At 34.5% G+C, this 24,178-nt stretch overlaps 2 protein-coding genes across 2 annotated transcripts in view; both read right to left on the bottom strand.

Moving 5' to 3' along the window:
- Window positions 1-24,178, bottom strand: part of LOC134855274 (integrator complex subunit 12-like) — a 313,709-nt gene that overhangs the window by 61,314 nt on the left and 228,217 nt on the right. The window lies entirely within an intron of this gene.
- On the bottom strand, window positions 10,221-19,925 carry LOC134855371 (uncharacterized). The gene is made up of 7 exons (XM_063871875.1): window positions 19,699-19,925; window positions 18,043-18,240; window positions 17,805-17,898; window positions 17,254-17,398; window positions 14,787-14,907; window positions 11,023-11,115; window positions 10,221-10,722 (listed from the first exon to the last, which is right to left on the bottom strand). Exons 1-7 carry the CDS (start codon window positions 19,755-19,757, stop codon window positions 10,275-10,277), a joined length of 1,158 nt encoding a protein of 385 aa, XP_063727945.1. The 5' UTR covers window positions 19,758-19,925; the 3' UTR covers window positions 10,221-10,274.

Raw genomic sequence — 24,178 nt, 5'->3', positions numbered from 1 at the left:
TAATTTTATTCTCTGCTTGAGAACTGTCTGAGAAGAGCTTGACACTTTGGGAAGATATTTAGGCAGTAAAACAACAATGGCTCTCAATTGTTCTTATTAGAAAGCTCAGGGCTGTCGACTGTTTTTGAACCAGTCAATCAGAAAACCAATCAATTAATAAAACTTTCTTTCTCGTAGATAAGATTACTCAACTAATCCGAAAAACTTTCAAAGGTTTCCAGATTTTTTGCTGACACATTCCTTTTTCCTCATTTTTGCGCGGCGTTTTGCCTCATAATGGCCTTGTCTGAAAGTGAGAAAAGAATTTGGCTGGACACAAGACGAGTGAACTAACCCATATTAAAATGATTGGAGTTCAAAGTTGAAAAAAAAATAATTAAAAAATTATCTAAACTCTATCAAAGCCGCAGTTAGAGAACAATCTCACGCGAGCTCAGGAAGTCCAGTTGCGCACCACCAGACTACATAGTCCGTCTTGACAGACCCGTCTCTAAATTCTTCAAAAGCGCTCAACAAACACGCTCAAATATCAATCATATCACATCTATTTAGTAGGTTTATTAAAACGGTTAGGCAAAAATTTCGCTATACGGACTCTGTCGAGCTAAATGCACTGTCGGTTGGTCTAAGTTAACTTGGTTTGTTATTTTCTTTGTCATTCCTGCGTTATTCCCCTACAGCCTTAAAGTTATCGCTGAGCTGATTCCTCGTTTTGCTGGGATGAGTAAGTTCTCTTTTCTTGAGATGAGATATCGAGCAGTTTGGCAAACATAGGTTTGAAAAAAGTCACTTTCAGTATGATAGAAAATTTTTCAGCTATTTAATGTCAAAAAAAATTGGTGCTTTGATTAAACCGCGCAAATTTTTCGCAAAGACCTGACTAGCATTAACCCGACAGTACACAACAATAATGGGTGATGCGTCTGTACCATTATGACCCCCTTGATTTGGATCCTTACCTGGACTATTGTTGAACTTTGCTTTGATGATTTTATCAAGAGTCAGTGAGTCAATATTAACAGTCCATGAATCTCGATAGAGGTTATTCTCAAATTTTTTCCTCCTCAATTTCATGGCCTCATCAAGTTTATTGAAATAGCACTGCTTTTCAAGGAAATGTTCGATGGACTGTGTCCTCTTCTTTATTTTCCGATAATGATGTGAGCGCGATTTCAATTTTTAAATTTGTTCCCTGTATCAGTTGAAAACTTATGTCATCAACTGATAACGCTTTGAAGTGAGTCCACCTTAACATTTTCATCCATAAAAACTATTTTAACCTTTTCGTTAGCTTTTTCTAGAGTAAATTGGATACGATTTAATTGCAGCATGCTTCGTTGGCAATGGGTGCTTTACTGATTATCCTTTTAGCTAAAGGTTACACTTAGCAGTATTCGGTCATTTTGATAGACAAGGAAAGCAGTGTAATCAGAATTTGAATTGATCTCGTTGAGTCTGTAACTGGATAGTAAAAACTATCAAAAGTTGTTGAATGGAAAAATTGATTTGTCTGGTGCCACTTGAAACGCGAAATTAAACATGATAACAATTAAAGCAATCGACACGTTTAAGTCCCCGAGTACCTTGTAGTTATGAAACAATCTCGTAACTCTTACTCGTAACTGTTGAAAAGATTTTTCAACAAAATTTTTTAAAAAATTTCAAGAAGTGTAGAAAGAATTTTGGTCCTTATTTCAAAGTTTGTGCGAAAATAATTAAATTGACTAGTCAAATTTCTGATTAGAAAACTTTGCTAAATTGTAACGCTTAATGCCGAAAATTTTAAATAGAGGGGAACTTTTTTTTGCGTTATGTGGATGTTAGGGCGAGACGAGTGAAGAGAGATGTGGATGAGGTTTTACGCTCCGCACTTTTGTTACATTACATCCAAACCAGCAATTTACGGTTAGAAAACTACTCGATGACGGAAAAATAGTTTTTCTTGGTGTCAACGTCAATGTTCAATTACTGCAAATAGTATTCTGTAGATGGTGTCACACATTTACAGACACCGGTATTCTGTTGAAGTTTTGAAGCTGCGATCCTCAGCAATATAAACGGACCCGCAGTGACAACAATGGATAAAAACCGAATATAAACAAAACAAATACAGATTAATTTAAGTATAGAATCGATTTATCTAGAACCATTTTGCGAACGATAATCAATTTTATACAGATAGAATCTATTTGTTTCCCACCAGAAATAAATGGATTTTAGTAATCGATTTTTCTATTCTATAAAACCTGTATACAATCTGTAAATAGTCTGCATATAGTCAGTGCATAATCTCTATACATTGAAACCTGTAGATAATCTGTATATAACTTGTAGAAAATCTGTAGATGATCTGTATATAATCTGTACACAATTTGCATAAAATTGATTAAATTTCCTAAAAGCCATAAGGATCGTAACAATTTCAGTTTCGGCTATTCATGATTTATATTAATGATTTTTTCACAAACTTAACAAAAATTTGTTATCAGGAAACTTTTCCTCAGTCTTGCAGTGAGCTGAACTCACTTGAAGAAAATTGTTTACCGCAAACTTCAAGTTTTAAGAGATCCAAGAAAGATTTTGAAAGATAGGGTTCCCGCCGTAATAAAAGTAAGTTTGGGCAAAACTTACTACCACTTAAAATATTCTTCAACTACCACTTAAAATATCAACCTTTTCAGCTCAATTTTGCTAGAAAAAAAATCATAAAAAAATTAGAAACCTTTACATAGAGCAATTAAGTTTTGCAGCAACGCATTCTGAAAAAAATTATGAGTTTTTTTGAAATCAAAAATCAGAAACAAAATTTCAATAAAAAGCCTGCATTATAATTTCATTTCAATACAATTATATCATCTGATTGGCGACAGTGTTGAGAAAATCAGTATTTAATTGTATACAGTCTGAATAAAATATGTATTCAATCTGTATATAGTCTGTATATAATCTGTGTGAAATCAGTATATAATCTGTTTGATAATGTGTAGATAATCTGTAGATAATCCCTGGTTAATCTGTAGATAATCTCTAGATAATCTGTATACAATATGTATATAGTATGCAGGAAATTTGATATAGAAAAAAAACGGTTTCAGAGCGTTTTAGTACTGATTTGCATTATAATCGATTATTAAAACTACATAATCGAAGTGTTACGATACTAAATTACAACAGATCTAAAATCTGTATTGTTTTCTGTAGATAATTGATTTTTATCATTTTTGTCACTGCGGGGAGTTTTATCAATGAGATTTTCAACCGAGTTTTTTGAAGCACTTCTATGGAAATATTATCGAACCTTTAGATAGGAACAGGAAACCGTAGATAGATAACGAGTTAAACAAAATTATAGTAGACCAATTATTATTATAATAGACAAATTATAGTAGACAAATTATTATAAAATTATAGACCATATAGTTTCAAGAACATTCAGCAAATTATTTGGGGTTGAAAAATCTAGTTTGCTAGCAAAGGAAAGAATGTTCAGGCAGCAGTGTGTCGAAAAGCATATGAATCATGCTGCTGATGCAATATTCGGGAAATCAAGCAAAAGTTTTTGCATTAAAATATGTAATATAATTACTATCCATTTAGTATTTACAGTAGAAAAAACAAAGATTTTTTTGACCTCTCTCAAAAGATTTTTTTTCGAAGGACTTCATAGACAATTTGGTATACAAAATAGCCTGTGGTGGATGTAACTGCAACTACTTCAACCTAACAGTACAATTTTATGAAGTTTTGATAAGATGATGCACCAGTGGGACATTATCTGAGAATTTTTGGTATTAATGAGAGTTGTGGGGATTTGTTGTAAGAGGTATAAAACTGCCTCAACGAGGCCCCACATATCATAATAGACAGGGCTAGGGTGAATATAGTAGCCGGAGAGTAACTTCCGGAAACAAAACAATTGGCATGAACTTTTGAAAAATATCAAAAACTTAATAAATTTTTCAGAAAAGATTAATTAAGGTTTTCCGAAGTTTATGCAAAAGCTTACTGATAAAAATGAAGTACTTTGATTAATTGAATTTTTTTTTTTTTTGGATATTTCTAAGTGTTTGACACATTTTAAATTTATTGATATAGCGTATTTCGTCTTTTAATATGTTGTTCCTGACAATATTTTAATAGCGAATGAGCAAAACGTTTCATAAATTAACAGAAATTGTTTTGACTTCCAAGTTCGTAAATTATATCAAATCGGCTCCATGTTTTTGAGATACATATTCGACGGATCTAATGCCTCACAATTTAATTGATATTTGGTTTTTTTACTACCTCGATTGCCTTCTAGTGACTTCTACCAAAGTGCCATTCTTATTGTTTTCTTCAATCTTTGGGTCCAAATATCGAGCAGTTTGTCCATCATAGTTGGCACTGCAGTCAAAACCAGAAAATTATTTGACCTCATTTGACGAACACACGAAATTGCCAACTTAAGCAAACAAATGCGTTTTTCAATTTCCACCGCCATTAGAAACATGAAACAAAATTAATTTGGTAGGACACTGATAGCGGCGTTTTGATGAATAAAAGCTAATTTTCATTATCAGTTTTTCATATCAACTGATATCTCCAATGAACAAAAAACTAGATCATTACGAATCAAGTTTTCAGAAAGTCTAAATCATAAGGTAAAACAGTTACAGCGATTATCATTATTCAAGTTCATCATTCGGAAGACTTTGGTGGATGGATTTTGAAAAGATTAAATGTGATAATTTTTTACATAAGAAAAAAATTATTTCAAAGATGGGTCTCAATTTGTCAAGGGGAACTTGCAATCTAATTTGCAAACTTGATTGCCACCCATCTCAATTTTTTTCTGTCCCTCACGTTTTACCTTGTTGACACTTTCCTAAGCTTACAAAATTCTAAAGTTAATTGATGAAAGGCGTGTGCAGTAACTTCGATTACCGTGATTTCCGACTTTTGAATACTGACAATTTGAGCAAACAGGTAACGAGAATCAGAAAATTTTATCAGGAAAAGTTGTAATTGTCCATTATTTGTAATTGTCCAGTTGTAATTGTCCATCATTTGTAACTGTCCAAACTATCCATTATTTGAGTTTTCATTGAGTTTTTGAAACAACACGTATTTCAAAAAAGTTTATCATTTTGCGACAAGAAAAATACAAAAATTGCAACAAAAATTTCAAAAAACTGCAAAGAAAGGTTTGAATAGCTTGCTCTTTTTCCGTAAAATTTTTTTTAAATGCTCTTACTTAGCCCAAAGTGGCAATATGTTCCGCAAATTCGCCTGAAAATTGATAAACGTAAGGTCCAATTCTTTCCAGTTCTTTTAATTACTTGTTTTAATCAAAAAATTAATGAAAACCTTTCGAAACGAAACTTGCACCACCTATCTGCGCAAGCAGTACATGACAGTCTGCCTTCTTCAGTTGAATTTTAACCATTGAATAATTGCACCGGTATGAAGCCTTCATGTCTTAGCGGTTTGGTTTGAGGTAAGAGCATTAGTGCTTCACCCAGCGCGGATCGGTCTTTGACTTTCTAGCAGACCTAAAGTTGGAACAGCGCGTGCTTCGTTGTATGTCCCTTTCTTCACAGTTTTGATGGATTGGTGAAAAAATTGCCAACTTTTTGAGAGCCGATCGGTTCATTCTGACATTTTGAACAGATTGACATGTAGATGGCAACTATACATGCATTTTGCCCAATCACTAAGGTAGAAAAAAAACTTGTTACAAAACCATAATGGGCAGTCTAATATGCTTTTCTCGTTTTGTCGGGCTGCTGGGAAATCTTTACAGACTCACATTCAATTTTTCCAACTCAATCAGAGGTTTGGAATAAGTTTTCTGAATGGTTATAATGAATTTGCTTGCCCACTTTTTCCTTGTTATAAAACATTTGTTTTAGGTATTCGTTAACACATTGAACATTTGCGATTTTTGTTATTTAACACTTGTCAATTAATAATAATGAATTATTTTAGATTTTTATAGAAACTGACCTAAAAAAGTAATTTTGATCAATGCAATTACAGTTCGGGTTTGATCTGTCATAGATAGCTATCGCTGGTTCAGAGGCACTAGAGTTTTATGAAATTTTAAGCCCTGATTCAGGGCTGTTTCTTGGCTATTTTTCGTAGCAATAATCATGGATAAAATAGCCAGGTTTAAACCCTGAACCAGGGCTAAATTTTTCATAAAACAGGAGTGTCTCTGGAATTCGACGCCCTGCCAACCCGAAGGAACCCCACTTTGAACAATTTTGAGATATCCATTTTGGGCTGACGGAACCCAAAATTTTTCTAAAGGTGAGCTCCCACAAAACGCAATTTTTTGTTAAAAAATTTCCAAAAAATAGCTAACAAACGCTTTTTTGGCCTGTTTTTTTTTATAATTTTGACAAAATGTCTATCTAACCTATCACTTCCGTCTAGAGTTATTGTCATCTAACTATAAAAGAAACTTGAAACAACAAAACCAAAGATTCCCGGTGATCAATTTTCAAAAAAAGTAGATTGAATGGTGAACTATTCAAGGCGGCCCGATCGAATATTTTAATCATATCTTAGGATAGTCTCAGTCGACTCTTCGTGGTTGGAAAAAAAAGGAGAGTTTTTAGTCATATTCATGATCCTCGACCAACAACAATACTGACTAAGCGTTTTCCCATCGACATTACTTAATTGCTATAAATTGTCTAATGACATGTTTAGAAAAGATATAATACTAATTCGAATTTTAATAAAAAAAGCTTAGAAAAGATATAATAATAATGATAATCATAATAAGATTGAATTCAACCCGCAAGACGGGGATTAGTTGCTCTTAGTCATTGATAACAACGTTAATAAAATAAACTTAAAAAGCATGAATCTGGATAAATCGAGTATTTAAATGTTTGTAGTTTGTCAACCAATAACAGGCTCAAGTTCTTTCTAATGATTACAGGTTCTTGAAAAGGATCATAGCCAGGCAAATTGTTCGATCTCGCGAGGGAGTTTGACATTTCTGCGACACGGTAAAAGAAATTTTCACAAAGTTTGCTCCGTGCTATCCTTCGACAAGGGCCTGAGTCAAATCGAACGGAAAACAAGACGTTTTTGAGAAAAATCAAAAAAATTAATCGCCAACTCGTTATTATAAATCTTATTCAGCAAAATAAATTGTTTTTGAATAACGTCAGTGAAATTGGCAACAGTTTGCTTATATTCAAGTACAAAACATAATCTTCATCATTCATTTCATGTTTTTTGTAACACCATTTTAAGCATTGTCATTAAAATTTTTCTATTCGTCTACATTGGTTTTAAGTTGCAAACCAAACTGGAGATGCATAAAAAATTTTTGATACTATGCAAATTTTAAGAAATGAAAAGCGAACAGAGCTACTCAGTGAGTTTAGTGAAGGTCTTCTGATGTAATTAAATTGCATGTTTGCTTTTTTGAGCCTATCGGTGATGTGATATACCCAAGACTTTTTGAAATTGCCTCAAACACCAAGGTCTTTGACCGTGTCTTTTAAAACAATTTAATCTCCAGAGTAGATAAAAGATCGCTTAAAGGGTAACGCTTGTTTGATTTTCGAAATCTTATTTGTCCAAGTTTCTCAAAATTCAAGTCAATTCTGTTTTCTGCTGACCAGGTGATTACATTGTTTACATCCGTTTGAGTCGTAGAACGGTCAAACCATTTTCCAATAATTTTTGTATTGTCAGCATATAAAAGGTAGGGTTGTCAATAATTTCTGGCAAATCGCTTATATATAAAGAAAACAAAAACTGCAAAAATTGATCCCTGTGGACCACCACTCGTTCAATTGCAGGAATGAGACAAAGTATTACGAAGAAAAATTATTTGTTTTCTGTTTCTGAGATAGGATGCAAAAATTTGAAGAAACTCATGGTCGAAGCCTATTTTGGCAAGCTTGTATAGAATGTTGTTGTGCTTTCGCAATACCTAAAAACAGTGTGAGAGGTAATTCTCTTTGTTTTAATTTATTGTATACAATATCACGGTACAATATAAGGTTTGTCACAGTCGAATGATGTTTTCTAAAATCATGTTGGTTTAAACACAACTTTCTTTGAATGAACCTTGTTATTTTGTTATAAAAAACTTGTTCAAATTTTAAGGCGAAGGTAGGAAGTATTGAAATAGGTCTATAATTTTCACTGTTCATACGAGAAGCCTTTTTGTGCAAAGGATTAATGTGTGCTATTTTCCAGAAATGTCTTGGAATTGGATTTAGTGTGACTACTCCTACGTAATTTTTCCCATCTACGTTACCTGGAGTATTTTTTAGAGTTCTTCCTGGATTTTACCCAAATAACCCCGGCTAAGTTTTTCGAACAATGCAGAAACTTATCATACTCGAACAGTGTGGAAACTGTCAAATAAATTGTTTTGATTTTGTTCACGTTATACGACGGTTAGTTTTTTTGAAAATTCGAATCACAAACAGATCAAATCCGATGATTGAGCGCTGCCTAAAGATAGTTTTCCGACTTCTTCTTCCATTGTTTCTTGGATACATCTCACGAACAAAATCAAAATTAGTAAGAGCTTTCGTTGAAGTACAAAATGTGCTGGCAGCAAGTTTTTTGATCTTATTCAGTTTCTATACAGAACCCTCAGCTATCATCATTTCACCAAAGATAAGAAAACATTGAACCAATTAAAAGTGACAATTGTTAATGAATTGTTCTGCATTGATTTAGATAATTTCGACAATCTTCTACGAATTTCAAATGAAGAAAACGGAAACCGTATTTTTTGACCCGTTTTTCTTGTTATTCGGAAGTATCAACAACCTTGGCTCAATTATGGCTAAATATTTTCGCTTGACAGTTTGTTGCGAGTTGAGGGGGTCCGAAAACTGTCGATTGGGCTATTTTGGGATCAAATAGCGCGCAATAATCCCAGTTTTTCAGCTAGCTTGCTAGGCATGCGGAACTTTTATCCGACGACTGAAAACATTTGGATTCCAAATTTGAAGATTTCAAAACAATAGAATCAAAGCAAGCTAAATGTAAGCATCCCAGTAAGGAGTACGTAGAAACCAACTATATATTATTGTAGTTTTCAATATTGGCTGTGGAGTTTGTCGATACTTTCGAAAAAACGTTTTTATCGAAAATCAAAAATACATCAGAAACTGCAAAACAAAGTCCAAATGTTTATTTCCAGTAAGGATGTCAGCGTCTTAGTGTTTTCTTAATTTATTGTTTTCTTACAAAAACATATAAAAACTCGTTTACAAAATGTTTTAACTTAAACTGAAACACCGCCTAAAACTTTAGAATGACTTCATTTTGATTATATATTTAACAAAAGTGGATTTTTAAAATAACCCAAACGTTTTAAATTTTTTTCCACGAATTTTACAATTTCAAGGCAAAAAACGGAGAAAGTAGAAGTCTAACCGGTGCCAGATTGCGTTACGGAAGAAGATGAGTTGGTAACTCGGTTCTGTGTAGGAGAAAACTTTTCACACAAAACAAAGAGCTGTGTAAACATTATACCATTGTTCCGACCATTATAATCAGCGTTATTCATGACAATGCACTACTTGTGATTGGCATCCGTTAATAACATCAGCCGGTTTTTTGATTGCATTAGTTATAAACATGAAAAATTCCTTCTACCATGTTTTACTTTTCAACTTTCCGAAACATCATTTGGAGGCCTAAATTTTATATAAACGCCAATAACTAGTGAAGAAAGATGAGATAATTCAGATATTCTTCAAAAAGTTTTCAAATTTATCATGTTTTACGACTCTATAAGGAAATACTCGGCTTGGAGTCCCTAACTTTACAATTCGGCTTGAATCCCGTCGGCTTGATGTCCGGCACCCTACGAATATACCTAGTCCCCAGTTTTTTGTTCAGCTCCTTTAATCACACCACGCCAAAAAATGACAATAGTTTGAAAAAACTTGGTTATATTTTTTCAAGACTGTGGTCGGAACATTCTGTGCTAATTGCACAGTAACCAACTATCCTTTTTCTGATGTTTTATCTGATACGATTAGTTTCAAAGTATCAAATACCAACTTATCGTAGATTCTCCTATCGAGCTTTTACCGTCGGCGGATTTGAATTTATACAAAGAGTCATGGCTTCTATTTTTTTTATTGTACGATCTATCTACGTAGTTAGCCATATTATCATAGACAGACTTTTTTGGAACTTTCTTGGCTCAATAGCTAAATTTTTCCTCAAAAAAAACTGAATTGGTAAACTTTCCATAACTTTAACAATTTCTGACAATGACAGCTCAACCTAATTTAGTAATCACTTTTGTATGTAGTAGAATAGAGTGATTGTCTGTAACTGTCAATCACCTTTTGAACCTCCCGATTATTTTGTTCGCTTGATACGCCTTCAATTTTAACAGAAGTATTTCCCACATTTCCGTCTTCATTATTCCCAGAAGACCTAATTTTTTCATCAGAATTTTTCTTTTCGCTTTTGGAACTCGCTGCAATCGGAGGCAATGGCGCCGAGTTCTGATGTCCTTTTCTCAAATCTGATTGGTTAGAAGCTGAAATGTCTTCAAACGTGACGTTTCCTTTTCTGATTGGCCCGCTGCCGTAGAGATTGTCGACACTTGGACCTTCAGGAGGTGGGCGGGGCCTGATGAAACGACTAGTTCTGCCGTCTTTGAAGTCGATATTGTCGCCTTCTGTCAGCGATTCGATGTATGTTTCTTGACTATATGGGATATATGATTGTCTAAATACACCAAATTAATTTTGATGAGCCAAAAAATCATTGATTATTGTTCTGACCATTGAAAATGGGGAGGAGCTTTGTATTCGAGTGTGTTTTAGTTTTTTGAAAACTATTAATTGTATGCTCAAAATGTATGCTCTATTAATTAAACTCAAAATTTTTTTTAGCATTTGCTGTTTTAATAGCTTAATCAAAATATATCCTTAATTTTGAGCTGTTTCCATCTATTAATAAAAAAAACGAATCTAATTAAAAGTTCAGTGATGTAATATCAGCTTGAAAGTGATGTAATTTACGTACTTCTGTTCAGACATGGCCGAGAACTTGTTTGAATCATCTGGATTGTAAACAGTTGTTGGTTTGTAAGACTGGGCCATTGGCATGTACTTCCAACTAGAACAAGAAGGATTTTTTAAAGATCAGTGTATTCACGAGGGAACTGTTATACCCTCATCTGGTAAGTGAGGTATAATCTATATTTTTCTGAGTCTATGCTGAACGCTAAGTGAGAAATGAACGATTAAGAGAACAACTTAAATTCATCTAACAATGTTTAAGTCTGGCTGACACTGACTGGTTACTCTGTAAGGCACTTACCAATGCTTGGTGATCTGTGATTAACGTGAACCGTCTACCATAGAGGTAATACTTAAAATGTTCGATAGCCCATACTGCGGCTAAGAGCTCGAGCTCATTAACTGAATACTTTTGTTCACACGAATTCAAAAAGCGCGATGCGTACGCAATGGTTGCCCATCCATCTGGTGTTTCTTGTTCGAGTGCCGCTCCTAGTCCCTCGCGGCTGGCGTCACAAACAATCCGCATTTCTCTGTTGCTTACTAAATGTCTATTTTCCGTAATATTTTGAACTACCACTTGTATATTACGAAACGCTTTTTCATGTTCCTCTTTCCATACAAAATTAAAATTGTTGGTTGCAGACAGTAGGGGTCGTAGCGGAGTACATAATTGAGCCAGATTAGGTATAAACTTGTTCAAATGATGAACAGATCCCATAAAACTTTTGAGTTGCTTAAAATTTTTTGGGTGGTGTAAGTTTACTATAGCATCGGTTTTCTTTTGCATAGGGGTTATTCCATATTCATTAATTACGAAGCCTAACCATTCTACTTCTTTGCACCCAAATTTACATTTGTCAACGGAGATGGCCATGTTTTCGATATCTAACTTGTTAAGAACTTTCGTTAGTTTATCTATGTGTTGTTCTTTGGTACCGTGAGAAATAATCAGGATATCATCTAAAAATGCAAACGTATCTTTTTCATTATTGAGGGTCAGATCAATGGATTTCTGAAACTCCGCGGGCATATCGGTGAGTCCGTAAAAGCATGTTTGGAACTGGTAGGTTCCGGTAGCCCTGCCCCCAATAATACTGAAATTACACTGCGTTCGTGTTGTTTCATCGAGTGGCAGTTGACTATACGCATAACGTAAATCTAGTGTTTTAAAATACGTGGTCCCCGGTTTGTTTGTTTCTTCCTGAGCCGATTGTGCTATATTATCTAACAAAACCTCGATATTTGGCATTTGATATTTGTTTTTATGGATAGATTTGTTGATTTGTTTTGAACCCATTGCCAATTTTATTGATTGATCTTTCTTTACCGTTGTTACAATAGGGCTTATGAATTGATGGTCGCTGCATTTGTCCAGACGGATTATATGCCCCTGGTCAATTAGCGATCGAATTTCATTTTCTACTTTCTCTTGAATGTGGATGGGGATACGTCTCCCACGTTGTTGCAACGCCTTGAAATCTTTTAAGAAATCTGTATGAACCATGTGATTCTTGGAGCGCCCTATTCGTGTACAGAGACCAGGGTACGTGGTTTTAACCCACGCCGCTATTTGCGTGTCTGAACTGTCGATGCTGTTGACGTGAAAATTAGACTTACCAACTGGTTTTCTTTCCTGGTGCAGTTTTATTCCAATCTGGGAAAGAAGGTTGCGTCCCATGATGTTCGCTCGTCTGTCGTCCACCACTATGAATGAAGCTGTTTGGATCGTCCATCCTCCAGATTCTATAGGAGCTATCAGCCTGCCAAGTGACGGGATCTTGTAGCCTTTATAACAAACCATTCTGTTGGCCTCGTCGTCTTCCCCTAATGTCGTTTTCACCGCCGATTTGACAGTAGATGTTAGAAGGTTGGCTGTTTTTTCATTCACGAAAGATGTTGGAGAACCTATGTTTGCGATAAACACGATATTGTTTGTCTCCGAAAAGACCCGAATGAGATGACCTTGTAGATCATTATTTCTTATGACTTCTGCTCGTCGTGGTTCGAATTTTATCCAGTTGGTAGATGTATCATCTGGATGTACCAACTCCCATCCCGGGATTATATCACCAGCTTGGATATAATCGACATAGGTGGTCATATCTGTTTCCTGAATATCCTGTTGCTGAGGAATGTACTCTTGAATAACGTTTACTCCACTAGATTTGCATAGTTTGGCGAAGTGACCCCTTTTTGTACATTTATTACAAATTTTATCTCGCGCCGGACACTGTGCCAGGTTGTTAGCTGAGAAGGCGTTACCACACTTGAAACAATCTTTATTCTGTGTCGATCTGTTCGAACTGTTTCTCGTCGTTGTTCCTCCACGACTGCGTCCACCCCGGGGTTGTGATTTATAACCACCCCTCCTTTGGACGAAGTTTATTGGTTCTGATTTTATGTTTGCAAATCCGGTGTGGCTATTACACGATCCCTGCTTTCTGATGTGGACTTGATTCTCGAGGCTTTTTTCGTACTGCGTAATCCAACGCTTGGTCGGGTGTTTTCGTTTCATCTAGATGTCTTTTTGAACTTCGTCGTTTGCCATGTTTGCCGTAAACAAATCTCGAATTATTTCTGATACGAGTCCACTATCATTGCATGCGGTACATTTGAAGTTGCCTTTGACCACGAGTTCTGTGAGTCCACAGTGTAATTCTTCCAGGGTTTCTGTTTTTCCTTGTTTGCGTGTGAAAGCTTCATATCGGTCGAATGTTACATTTCGTTTCTTCACAAAGAGTCGTTTTAACCTTCCCCAGAAGTCTCTTGTTGAGATTTCTTGAATTTTGAGATTCGGGTAATATTGTGACAGTCTTCTTTGACCTTCAGTCCCCAGGCACAAAAAAATGTAGCTCCGGCATTTGATGTCCGCTTCTTCCCACGGCACTCCGTCTACTGTTGGACCAAGGTTGTCTAAATGTTGACACTGATTTTCCCGCGCTACTCGTTTTTCTTGGTTGCGTAGGTTTCGATCTCGTACTTGTTTGTCGGTTTCCCCCTCGATGGGGAGTTTATATCCTGGTTCTTGAGGTTTTCTTATAGCTGGATGGTTTTGTAATAGTTTCGATAAGTTTACACCGTCTTTTGCAATGACTCCAAGAAATAATTGCTGGTTCCATTTATCCCACTCTATCGGTGGGTCCGCTGAGGCTTTCTGCCGAAACGGTGTGATCCCCAATGGGTTCTTTGTGATTGCTGGCTGCGCCATGTTATACCCGCATCTGGTAAGTGAGGTATAATCTATGTTTGTCTGAGTCTATGCTGAACGCTAACTGAGAAATGAACGATTAAGAGAACAACTTAATTTCATCTAAGAATGTTTAAGTCTGGCTGACACTGACCTTGAATCAATTGAGAGACAGTTTTTCATAATAACTAGTACATATGTCATTACGTATAAATAGGTACTTATTTTAATCATCAGACTTCTATATGTGTTAATTAATCAGTTATGTTTATAATATGTAATCATTACCAACTGGTAGTTCTAGCATCTAAATCTAGATCATTAATAAAGGATGTTTTCTATAATATCCGTACGGATAACAGGAACAAAGGGCAAGTCGTGCGACCTGTTTTTTTTCTACTTCTCTTAACAACAATACTTTGACAACAAGTTTAAGGAAAGTCTCAGTAAAGCGGGGCGGGGGGAAGAGGGTGGTTGTAAAGGCAGATAACTCGATAGGGGTTTTTTGACTACTCTTAACAATGTTGCTCTAATATAAAGTCTAAACGCGCAGGGTGGGGGGAAGCTGGGATAGTTACCTGTACGCGTCGGCACTGGTGCTCTTCCCCTCCAAAGGGTAGTGGGGCAGTTGCCATCCACCGTCGTCATTTTTGATCGGCCTTCGTGTACAGTCGGTCCCAGAAAAGGCCTTGAAGTCATCTGAAAAGTTTTCAAAAATGTTGCAACAAATTTTCCATAAAAATTTGAATTGTTAAGTATTGGCTTTCAGAAAAAGTAGCCGTAACAATCATTGTCGATTTTTGATGAACTTTTGTGATATCTAACTTCTTTCAATTATCTTGGAGACGAAACTAATTACACAAGATAATTTAATGAACGTACGAATGCAGTGTTCAAAAAAAAGCAGAGCTCAAAGGCATAATGCACCGTAGTGGGAAACATTTTTCAGCGAAATTACCTCTGCAACTTAATATCAAGTTTTTTTGATCCTTTGATTTTCAATGGTTTCTTCGTTGATGATAGCGCCTCAATATATAATTACGTCCAAGATTTTTTTGGGTCAGAAGAAAATTTGACAAAATATCTGCTTCAGAAGGAATTATGATCACGTAACTTAATTTTCATTGACTAAGTTATTCACTGACCCAGTATCATCGGCAAATGTATCTCCAATTTTGAATAATTTCAAACTTGATTTTTTGAGTTTGAATAGCTTGCAAACTGCAAAAATAGGGCTCGAAAAAGCTCAATTAGGTCGAATCCCGTTAAAACGAAAACTCCAGAGAAGGCTGCGACTATGAAAGTTAACGTCCAAAGTTTTTGTATCAGCTTCTGAACTGTTTCCAGAAAAGTTTGTGTCCTCTTCCAAAGGTCAGAAATTGCGTTTTTGAAAACATCAAAAAAACTGTACTCGAGTGTAAATAAATTAATATGTGAATCGACATATTTCTGCGAAGTATTTTCCTTATCGTGGTTTCCACGTCAATACAGGGTACTCTTTTTTTTCAATTCAATTCTTCTGTTGGTAATTTAAACTTCAAAAAATACTGAAATTAACCAAGAAAATTCACACTAAGTTTTTGCCAGGGTTCTACATCGTATCTCAGTAGAGAGTGACAAAACTTGATCTTTTGGTCCTTATTTTAGTCCTATAAATATTTAGCCGTAAGTGCAACTGGAACTTTGAAGTAATTGTGTTCAGCTTCATCTTAGTTTGAAGGGTGGAATGATTTGAGCGCCAGATCCATTTATCGTTTCTTACAGACTCAAAAAAAGCAGCATTTTGCGTTGAGGCACTTTGAAATTTAGCAATCTGGATAGGATCAAATCAGACGAGTTTTTCTTAAAATGTGAATTTGAACGACCTTTAACAATAGCTGAGCCATAGTACTTGAAATAAGACTGCTCGTATCAGGGCAAAGCCCTGAATGTTCCGACTTTACCTTTTAAGGTCTATGGAGCAGCAATAACATAAAAAATTAATGTAATAAAATACAATGAAATTTTTTTTCTCTAAAGTTTGAGACATTTTTTTTTGTGAAAATCATCACCCCACACGCCATATTAAGTACAAAAGGATATTTTCGCTCCTTTTAACAAATCAATTGAGGCAAATAAGCTTCTTTCAACCAATTTGGAACGATATCTAAGACGGATTAAATCTCCGCTAACTCGTTGTTACCGCGAAATAGTTGCGCGTTCATTGTCCCAAGTTGAACAAAATGGCAATCTTTAACCCCCATAACTTTACGAAAAGTGATCGCAGGAAAAATATCTATTCAAATTTAAGCTCAAGACAACAATACCATTCGAACGATATAAAAAAATTCCGTCAAAAATGGCCAGTTAAAGAGTCGAAAACTGTCTGAAGAAAAAAAACCACCCGAGCTTAAATAGTCTGTTACTTTCGTTACGCAAATCGGAACAATAAACATGCAAGCGAAAAAAAGGAGTTCAATCTAAAATACAAAGTTAGAGTATCGCCTGCTGGTGGCATCTCTCATGCGTGAAGGACCGAATTAACTTTAGCTTATTTTCAGCCAATCAGAATTGGGTATTCAAAATCTCGAAGTAAAAGTAAGAAAATAAATTCAGGCCATTAGTGTTAATATTGACCGATTAGATAATAAGCAGATGAGTTTTCAAGACTTAAAATTTCTTATTATTCTGACCTCATTGATCTTGATGATTATCTGAATAGTATTGCGGTTGTAACCGCAATTTGTAATATTTTGATTATTTTCCACTGATCTAATAAATTTTCTGTTAATATTGACTTCAGTTTTGTGAGAAAGGCTTTTAGCCAATAGAAACGCTTAGCGATTTTGATTGGTTGAATTTTTTCAAGCATTCGATCCTTCAAGCATGAGAACCCTCCCCTCGCCTGCTCATAATTTATCTTTGTTGTAACCAATGAAGTCCTCAAAGAAGTAAAAAGATGGGTTTGAAAACTCCAAGGGCGGCACGCGCTTTCCTTTTCTATTAAATCTAAGTTTAATCCTTATCAAAGGAAAAATGAGAAATTTATTTTTATTTTATACTCACTGTGGAATAGAGACACCATCGGGTAAGTCTGGCTCACTGGATCTGGTTCTGGCTCCCAAGTGGTTTTATTTGGAGTAGGCTGGGATCTCTGAAGAGACGAGGGGAAGGGTGCGAACTCTTTCTTGTACATTGACGCCATCGGAGTCTAATCAGAGAGATTAATTTGAAAATGTCTACTACTTGATTCGAGTAGGTTTTGGATTTGAAACCATCTTAATATCTAAAAACAAATTGAGAATCAACCTGTCTCAAATGTCCTAATTTTTTAAAAAACTTTCCTCAATAACAAAAGTTGCCACTTTAATTATTTTAATATTTTATGGCCTCCAAAATGTGCACTTTTGAAACGATTCTTATGACTTTTAAGCTTTGTACTTTTCATCATGGTGTTCTAGTATTAACGAAAAATCGGTGAAAATAAGAAATATTAAAAAATTAGGACAAGCCGTTTGTTAAACATTTCGTTTAAAATAATTGTTTGATTAGTAAAAACACTAAGAGTTATTGGTACAGACTTTTAAGACTATTTGAACGCATTTGTCCAAGCTAACCTGTTTGCGACTGTTGTCTTTGCCGGGGGGCTCGAACTGGTTCGGAGGCCGGGGAAAATTGGGCCTATTTGATGCTATGGGCGGGTAAGTTGACCTAAAAATAGGCACAATTAGTTGCATTAAGCAAAAATTTATATAGATTTTAAACCTTTTTCAGGCCATTTAGAACCCAAAAATACCATCTTTTTATTGGGAAATGTAAAATATCATGAAAAATGACAATTTTTAAATAACTTACTTGTACAGTGAGAACTTCTCGAAAGCATCTAGACTTTTATATCCGGCCAATTCGTCCTTCTGCTTAATGGGCGGCAGTCTGTCCAGAGACATCTGGTGGAACTTGGTTTTGTATTCTGTGTCCTTGTGAAGCTTGCCAGATGTGAGTCCGGATGCGACCCATCGCAGGGGTATTTGGTCTGCACGGCGTCTGCGGGGCCTGGAAAAGAAATTTTAGTCACTCTTTTAATTCTTTAGTTCAGATCTACCCGGGTTGATCTCCATAGACCGAAAAAGCCAATCATACAACTCAAAAACAAAGTCTATGAAAACTATTAATCATACAATTTTCATACATTTTGCTAAAGTAGAGTCACCGAAATTTCGAAGAACTTTTTTTCCTTGTTAAGGCATAAAATTCGGTGTCTCGCACAAAATAAAGAAGAAAATTTTTGTAAGAACGATGCTAATCATACAATTTCAATATATGGAAATTGTATGACTAGCAGTTTTGATGGCGACAACGAAAATTTTTCCTAGCAATTGTTTTTTTTCAACCGCAAATTGAATTTTGATCCCAAACAAACATTTTTCAAAAAAAGTTTTTGCATGCAAAACTTAAATTTTTTTGTGCGCATAACGTAGTCCTAGATACTCTAATATTGGATTTATCTCCTTTTCACTTATTAAATTTTTTCAAAAACGCTAAAAACTCCAATTTCTTCTGTATGGCTTGTTTATATATGCCTTGATCAATGTCTGATAAATTAAAAATTCAAATTTCGAAAAAATCATCTTTGTAATTTTTGCCATAATTTAAAAGTTTGTAACTTCTCTTATATAATTTGTGTAGGACAGTTCTAGGATCATTCACGTCGGTTTCTATGCATTTTTTCCAGATTTTTGTGACTTCAGCTTTGAAAGATCCTAACTTTTTGTTACTTGCGCTCGGTTACGAAGACAACCCAAAAACGTTCAGAAAACGAATATAGAAAAAAAATTGTTTTTGGTTTACGGAAAAATACTTATCATACAACTTTCTTTTATGGAAAATGTTTATCATACAGATTTCATACAATTTTAAGAAAATTGTATGATAAGAAGTTTTGGTCAACCCGGGTACCTAACCAGCCCCTTCCCCTATGGTATCTACCAAAAAGAGTCAATCCCCTTAAAAACAGTCAATTAGCACTAGGGTTTTTGATTGAGGTTTCTAATGTTGCTGCATTCTGATTGATGGGAAATTCAATCAAATTAATCCACTCAACAAAGACCCCGCTGCCTAACGAACCCCCGGAGATATTTTAAGATTCCTCAGCTACTTCTAGCCTTGTTACCAACAAGATTTCTTTTATGATGGTTTAAAAAGTCTGGCGAGTAAGAAAAAAAATTAGCTCTAGAAGTACTTGAAGCTGCATTGAAAATAATATCTACAGAGTTCGAAAATCAACCCCTCCTCTGCCAACCATCCTAAGTTTTGCTGGGAGATAAAATTTATAGAAATAATTATCAAACAATATGGAAATCTTATACTCTTTTACTTTTGCAAGAGGGTGATTTGGTACTAGGTACAAACTTCACAAATTCTGAACAGCTGAATTAGTTTTAATAGGGGTGGCATTCGTTAATGGGTACCAAAAAGGGGAGATAGTTTAAGAGATCCATCAAAATTTCAAACCTGTTGTAGACGGGCGGTCTAAGAGTGGCCTTGCGCTCTATCATCGAAGTTGTAGCCATACCTTTTAAAAGTGCTGTTTTTCAGGTATTATATCAATTTAACAATAACCGTCTCTTCATTAAAAACCGCATGTGCGAAAAAAGTAAAGTAAAAAAAAACAAGCTCAATACTGAAACTCAGTGATGGTTGTTTTGATTCTGGTGGAGCAAACTAAAGTCGATAAAATTTGAAAAGAGCATTTAAAAAGTTGGTTTGATGCATTCATATAAAATACAACTGCACCATTGAATTGACTGGTTTTGATGATAAAAAAAATAATTTTTTTTTAATGAAAATAACTTTCAATGGTATTCACAATTTTTCACATTGCTCAGCATAATTTAATAGCTTTTGATGGACTGTCGTTGAGATTTAAAATGTTTTTTCTTGCTGTGCGGTAAAATAAAGAAATGAACAATGACTGTGTGTTTAGGTGGATTCCATTGATTTCATGGTCATTTGTGTTGCATTTTGACTAAGTAGGTCTGGTCGTATCAACAATACAATCTTAGGGCAGTGCGTTGTTTTTGTGGTGCAGTCTGTTTTTAAAGCAACAAAGAATGCCGATGAAAAAAATTGAAATAACAGACTTGACGGATTTTATCAGGTACAGATGTCGGTACAACCTGCCACTTACCCGGTTTGACGAAGAAATGATAAACATATATGGAGAAATGAAACTAGTTTTTTTCTGGAGAAAGGGAAAGGGCGGACTGTTTAATCATGCGGGTACAAAAAAGCGATAAAAAATTTAGGAATGCAATGTGAGAAATATTGATAAAACTCGCCTCTGGACTAAAATCGTTGGAAATGTTAATTAGTACCATAGGGCCCAAAAGGAATCGAACCCCTTGGTCGGTCAGGGATCAACGAGAAGCGGGGAAATCCAATCAATCTTTTCTTCTAACCAGACTCTCATTCATCAATTTCCATGCTTACGGAAAATGTAGAATATATTGTGCTTTTTTGTGACAACAACTTTTCATGTAAATTAAAATAAATTCAAATTGGTAACTAAATATACAGATATAGAATTTTTTTTGTTTAATAAACATTACGAAGATGTGCACTGGATAGGCGCTCAAGTTTTTTTAATGCTCCTGGATTCCAGAAGCAAGTCTTCAAACATGTTGCTTGTTGTAAATTTATTCCACTCACAAAATTTCTGTGGATTCCGCGTACAAATACCTGTAATGTGAATTTAATCGTCTTATTAGTTTTGTTGCGGATTCAGCAACGAGCGAATATAAGTAGTCGTTCCGGATTCCGCAAATGTAAGCGGTTTCCGCAAACGTATAAGGGTTGCCCAAATTTTTACAAATTCTGCTTACAATTTGCGGATTTCGCTTACAATTTGCGGGCTCTACTTATAATTCCACAACAGCCTAAATTTACTAAGCACATTGACTATTACTTGTTCATGGACTCCATAAAGTGTTTCGAATTCCACAAAACATTTTGGAGATTTCCCAAATTTTGTCAAGGATTTCGCAAATTTGCCTGTTTTTGGAGCAGTGTCTGGTCATACAATGTTTTAGTTACTTGTCCGTGGAATCCAAAACAGCAAAAAATATAAAAAAAGAATCAATGTTGCAGATTGTTCGGCAAATCTGATTTTGGCCTGTTGTGGAATCCGCTTATAATTCACAAAAAGCAAAACTGGGCATCGTATTTAAAAAAAATGGTCAAGAAAAACTCTACGGTCGAACGTTTCAAAAATTGGTTGAGAGAGTGAAAAATTATCTGAGATGGGTCACCTAATTCGAACAATTTCACCTAATTAACGACTGAAAGAAATTTAATATGATATACAAACTTCCGGAATACAAAAATGTTTGTAACAAGAATCAAATATGATTTTCTAAAAAATAATGGAATTTTTGTTTCAAGGCTCTGAACACAACGTCAAAAAAATGTGACCGAGACTTCAAAGCTATTGGAAAAAAAATGAAAACGAAAACAGGTTTTTACTCTTTTTATGAAGAAAACTTAAGAACACGAATAGATCATTCTTACGAAAACAAGGAGAACAAGAATATGATCATATAAAGCTTTATCATTGGCTGAGCTTCATCTTCAGGTTTTTATCAAGTAAGTTTGCATTTTTTCTCTACTTAACACCGATTCGCAAACCAAAGCCCCGTTTGCTATGGCACACTTTGAACTTGAACTATCATTGATACACACATTTATACCATGCGAAAAACGCAATTGAAACCTTTGAATAATAATGATATGGTAAGTATCTTTCAAATTTTGATCATCTAATTCAAGGTTATAAATCACTAAAATTAAAAATTTGATTAATCAAAAAACTCAAATTATCCGGACAAAACGATTAAAATTTAATCAAACTATTCAAAACTAAAACGCGTTTTTCTCAAATTCGGCTCCTTTTTCACAGGAAAAGTGAAGATAAAACATGCTTAGAAATTTAGCAAACATATTCTGGTGCAAATTAATATGCGAGTTTTGGGCCGACCTTTTTCAGCTGTTTTTATTTAATCAAAATTTACGCCAAAACTACTGGTTAAAACGCTGATAAAAATACTTTTAATATAGCTTCTGATAAACCCCAACAAAACTTAAAAATGTACAATTGTCTGTTTTTTAAAATTAAATTAATTTTTTGTTTAATAGCCAAATCTGTCATTTTTACTATATGAAGCACCAAATATTTATTTAAAAACTGTTTTTATACTTTTTTTTAGTAAAATTAGACCCTCGTTCCATTTTGTTGGGCTATACTAGAAGCTCTTTTAGTTATAGGTTTGCGAGCAATTCAACCAAGCATTTAGCGTTTTTTGGTGGAATAAGAAAGCCCAAAATTGGTCGTTTTTACGCCTTAAAATTTTGCTGAAATTTAAGCAAGTTTAGTTTTTTAATTTTCGACTAAAATCAACTCATTTTGAAAAAAACGTAACTTAAGTTTAAATGTGTTTTTTTTTTCATTTTAATAGTTTAAATCAAATCAGCACTGTATCACATATTCAGTGCAAAAATTAAAGTGTTTGACGGAAAAAATTTTGTAAGTTCGACTCATTTTCATATTTGAATCATTAGGGATTTTTATAGAAAATAGTGACAACTTGAATACTTCTGATAGGTTTTCGGAGAACCAGGTCAATCTTTGAAACCACTTTTGATAGTTTTTAAGAGCGTTAGTCCAATCAGTTAACCTGCGGACCGTTTTATGGGCGATGGACAGAAGTCGAAAAGGCGAAACACTATTGGGCGAAAGATTGAAAACAAAAACTTTCGATAGTCAATTATCAAAATGAATGAGTAACCGTTCAAAAAATCGAAATAAAAGAAGCAACATTTTTGTTCTGTTCTAACCAAACTTTTCGAATTGCAAAATTGTTCCCATTTCCCAGTGACAATTTCAAAGCTTTGCATGTTTCGGCCGTTTTTATTTTGTATCAATTTGAATAATAAGTCCCTGAAAATCTTTACTTTATTTAAATTAATTTCAAAAATTGTTTTTTTTTTTAAAAAGAAGGGAGAAAACAAACGATTCCAATAGATCAATAGATTTTTGCTGTTTAATTTGATTATGTTAACTTTTCCTCCAAGACAGAGAGCCAATTTTGATGAACCAGTGTCAGCCATACTCACAGAAAATCTTATTAAAAAATTGACATCACCCAAGAGTATATGATCAGCGCTACCCTTTATGAGGTATCAAAGTTGAATTGAAATTTTGATACAAGTATGATCAGATTAGGTCCCTTAAAATGAGATAGTTCCCCAAATCAAAATTGCTTTTGAAAATTGGGACCCATCATCCAAACTTAATCTTTCAAGGGCCCAACTATCAAACTTGTACCGTCAAGTTGAGTTTGCTATTTTTCCTCATTGGCAAAACTTTTTTGCTAATGTTGTGAATTATTATTTTTTTACGTTATTCATCAAAAATACATTGCTGATTTAAATTATCCGGACAAAACGATTAAAACTTGAAAAATAAAACGCACTGTTTTCAAATTGGTTTCAATTAACACAAAAAAGTTCAAGATAAAACTTGCTTAGAAATTAGCAAAAATATTATGATGCAATTTAAATTGCAAATGTTGGGCCGACCGGTTTCGGTTTTTTAAACAAACAAAAAATACGCAAAACTATCTGTTCTATTGTTGACAAAACAATTTTAAAAGGAGCTTCCTATGATGCCCAACATTTTAAAAATATATATAAACCTCTCAGTTTTGTTTAAAAATCAAATTTTACACATTTTGCGCCAATTTTTAGAGGTTATACGCTCCTAACTTTTTGTTGGGAGTCATTTCATCTTAAAACTTTGTTATCTTTAATATCATGATATTTTATTGATAATCGTAATAATCATACTAACAAGGAAAACAAATCATTTTCAGTCTTTTGAATTGTTTCCCCTGCTTTTGAAAAAAAGGGAAGATTCATTAGGGGTTGCAAAGGTTTA

The sequence above is a fragment of the Symsagittifera roscoffensis genome, chromosome 10 (assembly GCF_963678635.1).
Source record: "Symsagittifera roscoffensis chromosome 10, txSymRosc1.1, whole genome shotgun sequence".
Classification (NCBI taxonomy): Eukaryota; Metazoa; Xenacoelomorpha; order Acoela; family Convolutidae; genus Symsagittifera; species Symsagittifera roscoffensis.
Note: the sequence above shows the minus strand (reverse complement) of the source record. Positions and strands in the feature narration are given on the sequence as shown.

Coding starts and splice junctions, on each gene's coding strand:
- LOC134855371 (XM_063871875.1), bottom strand. CDS start 19,757: ATGGCTACAACTTCGATGATAGAGCGCAAGGCCACTCTTAGACCGCCC. Junction 17,399..17,804: donor AAGACAACAGTCGCAAACAG/GTTAGCTTGGAC, acceptor CTCTCTGATTAG/ACTCCGATGGCGTCAATGTA. Junction 14,908..17,253: donor GATGGTGTCTCTATTCCACA/GTGAGTATAAAA, acceptor AAAACTTTTCAG/ATGACTTCAAGGCCTTTTCT.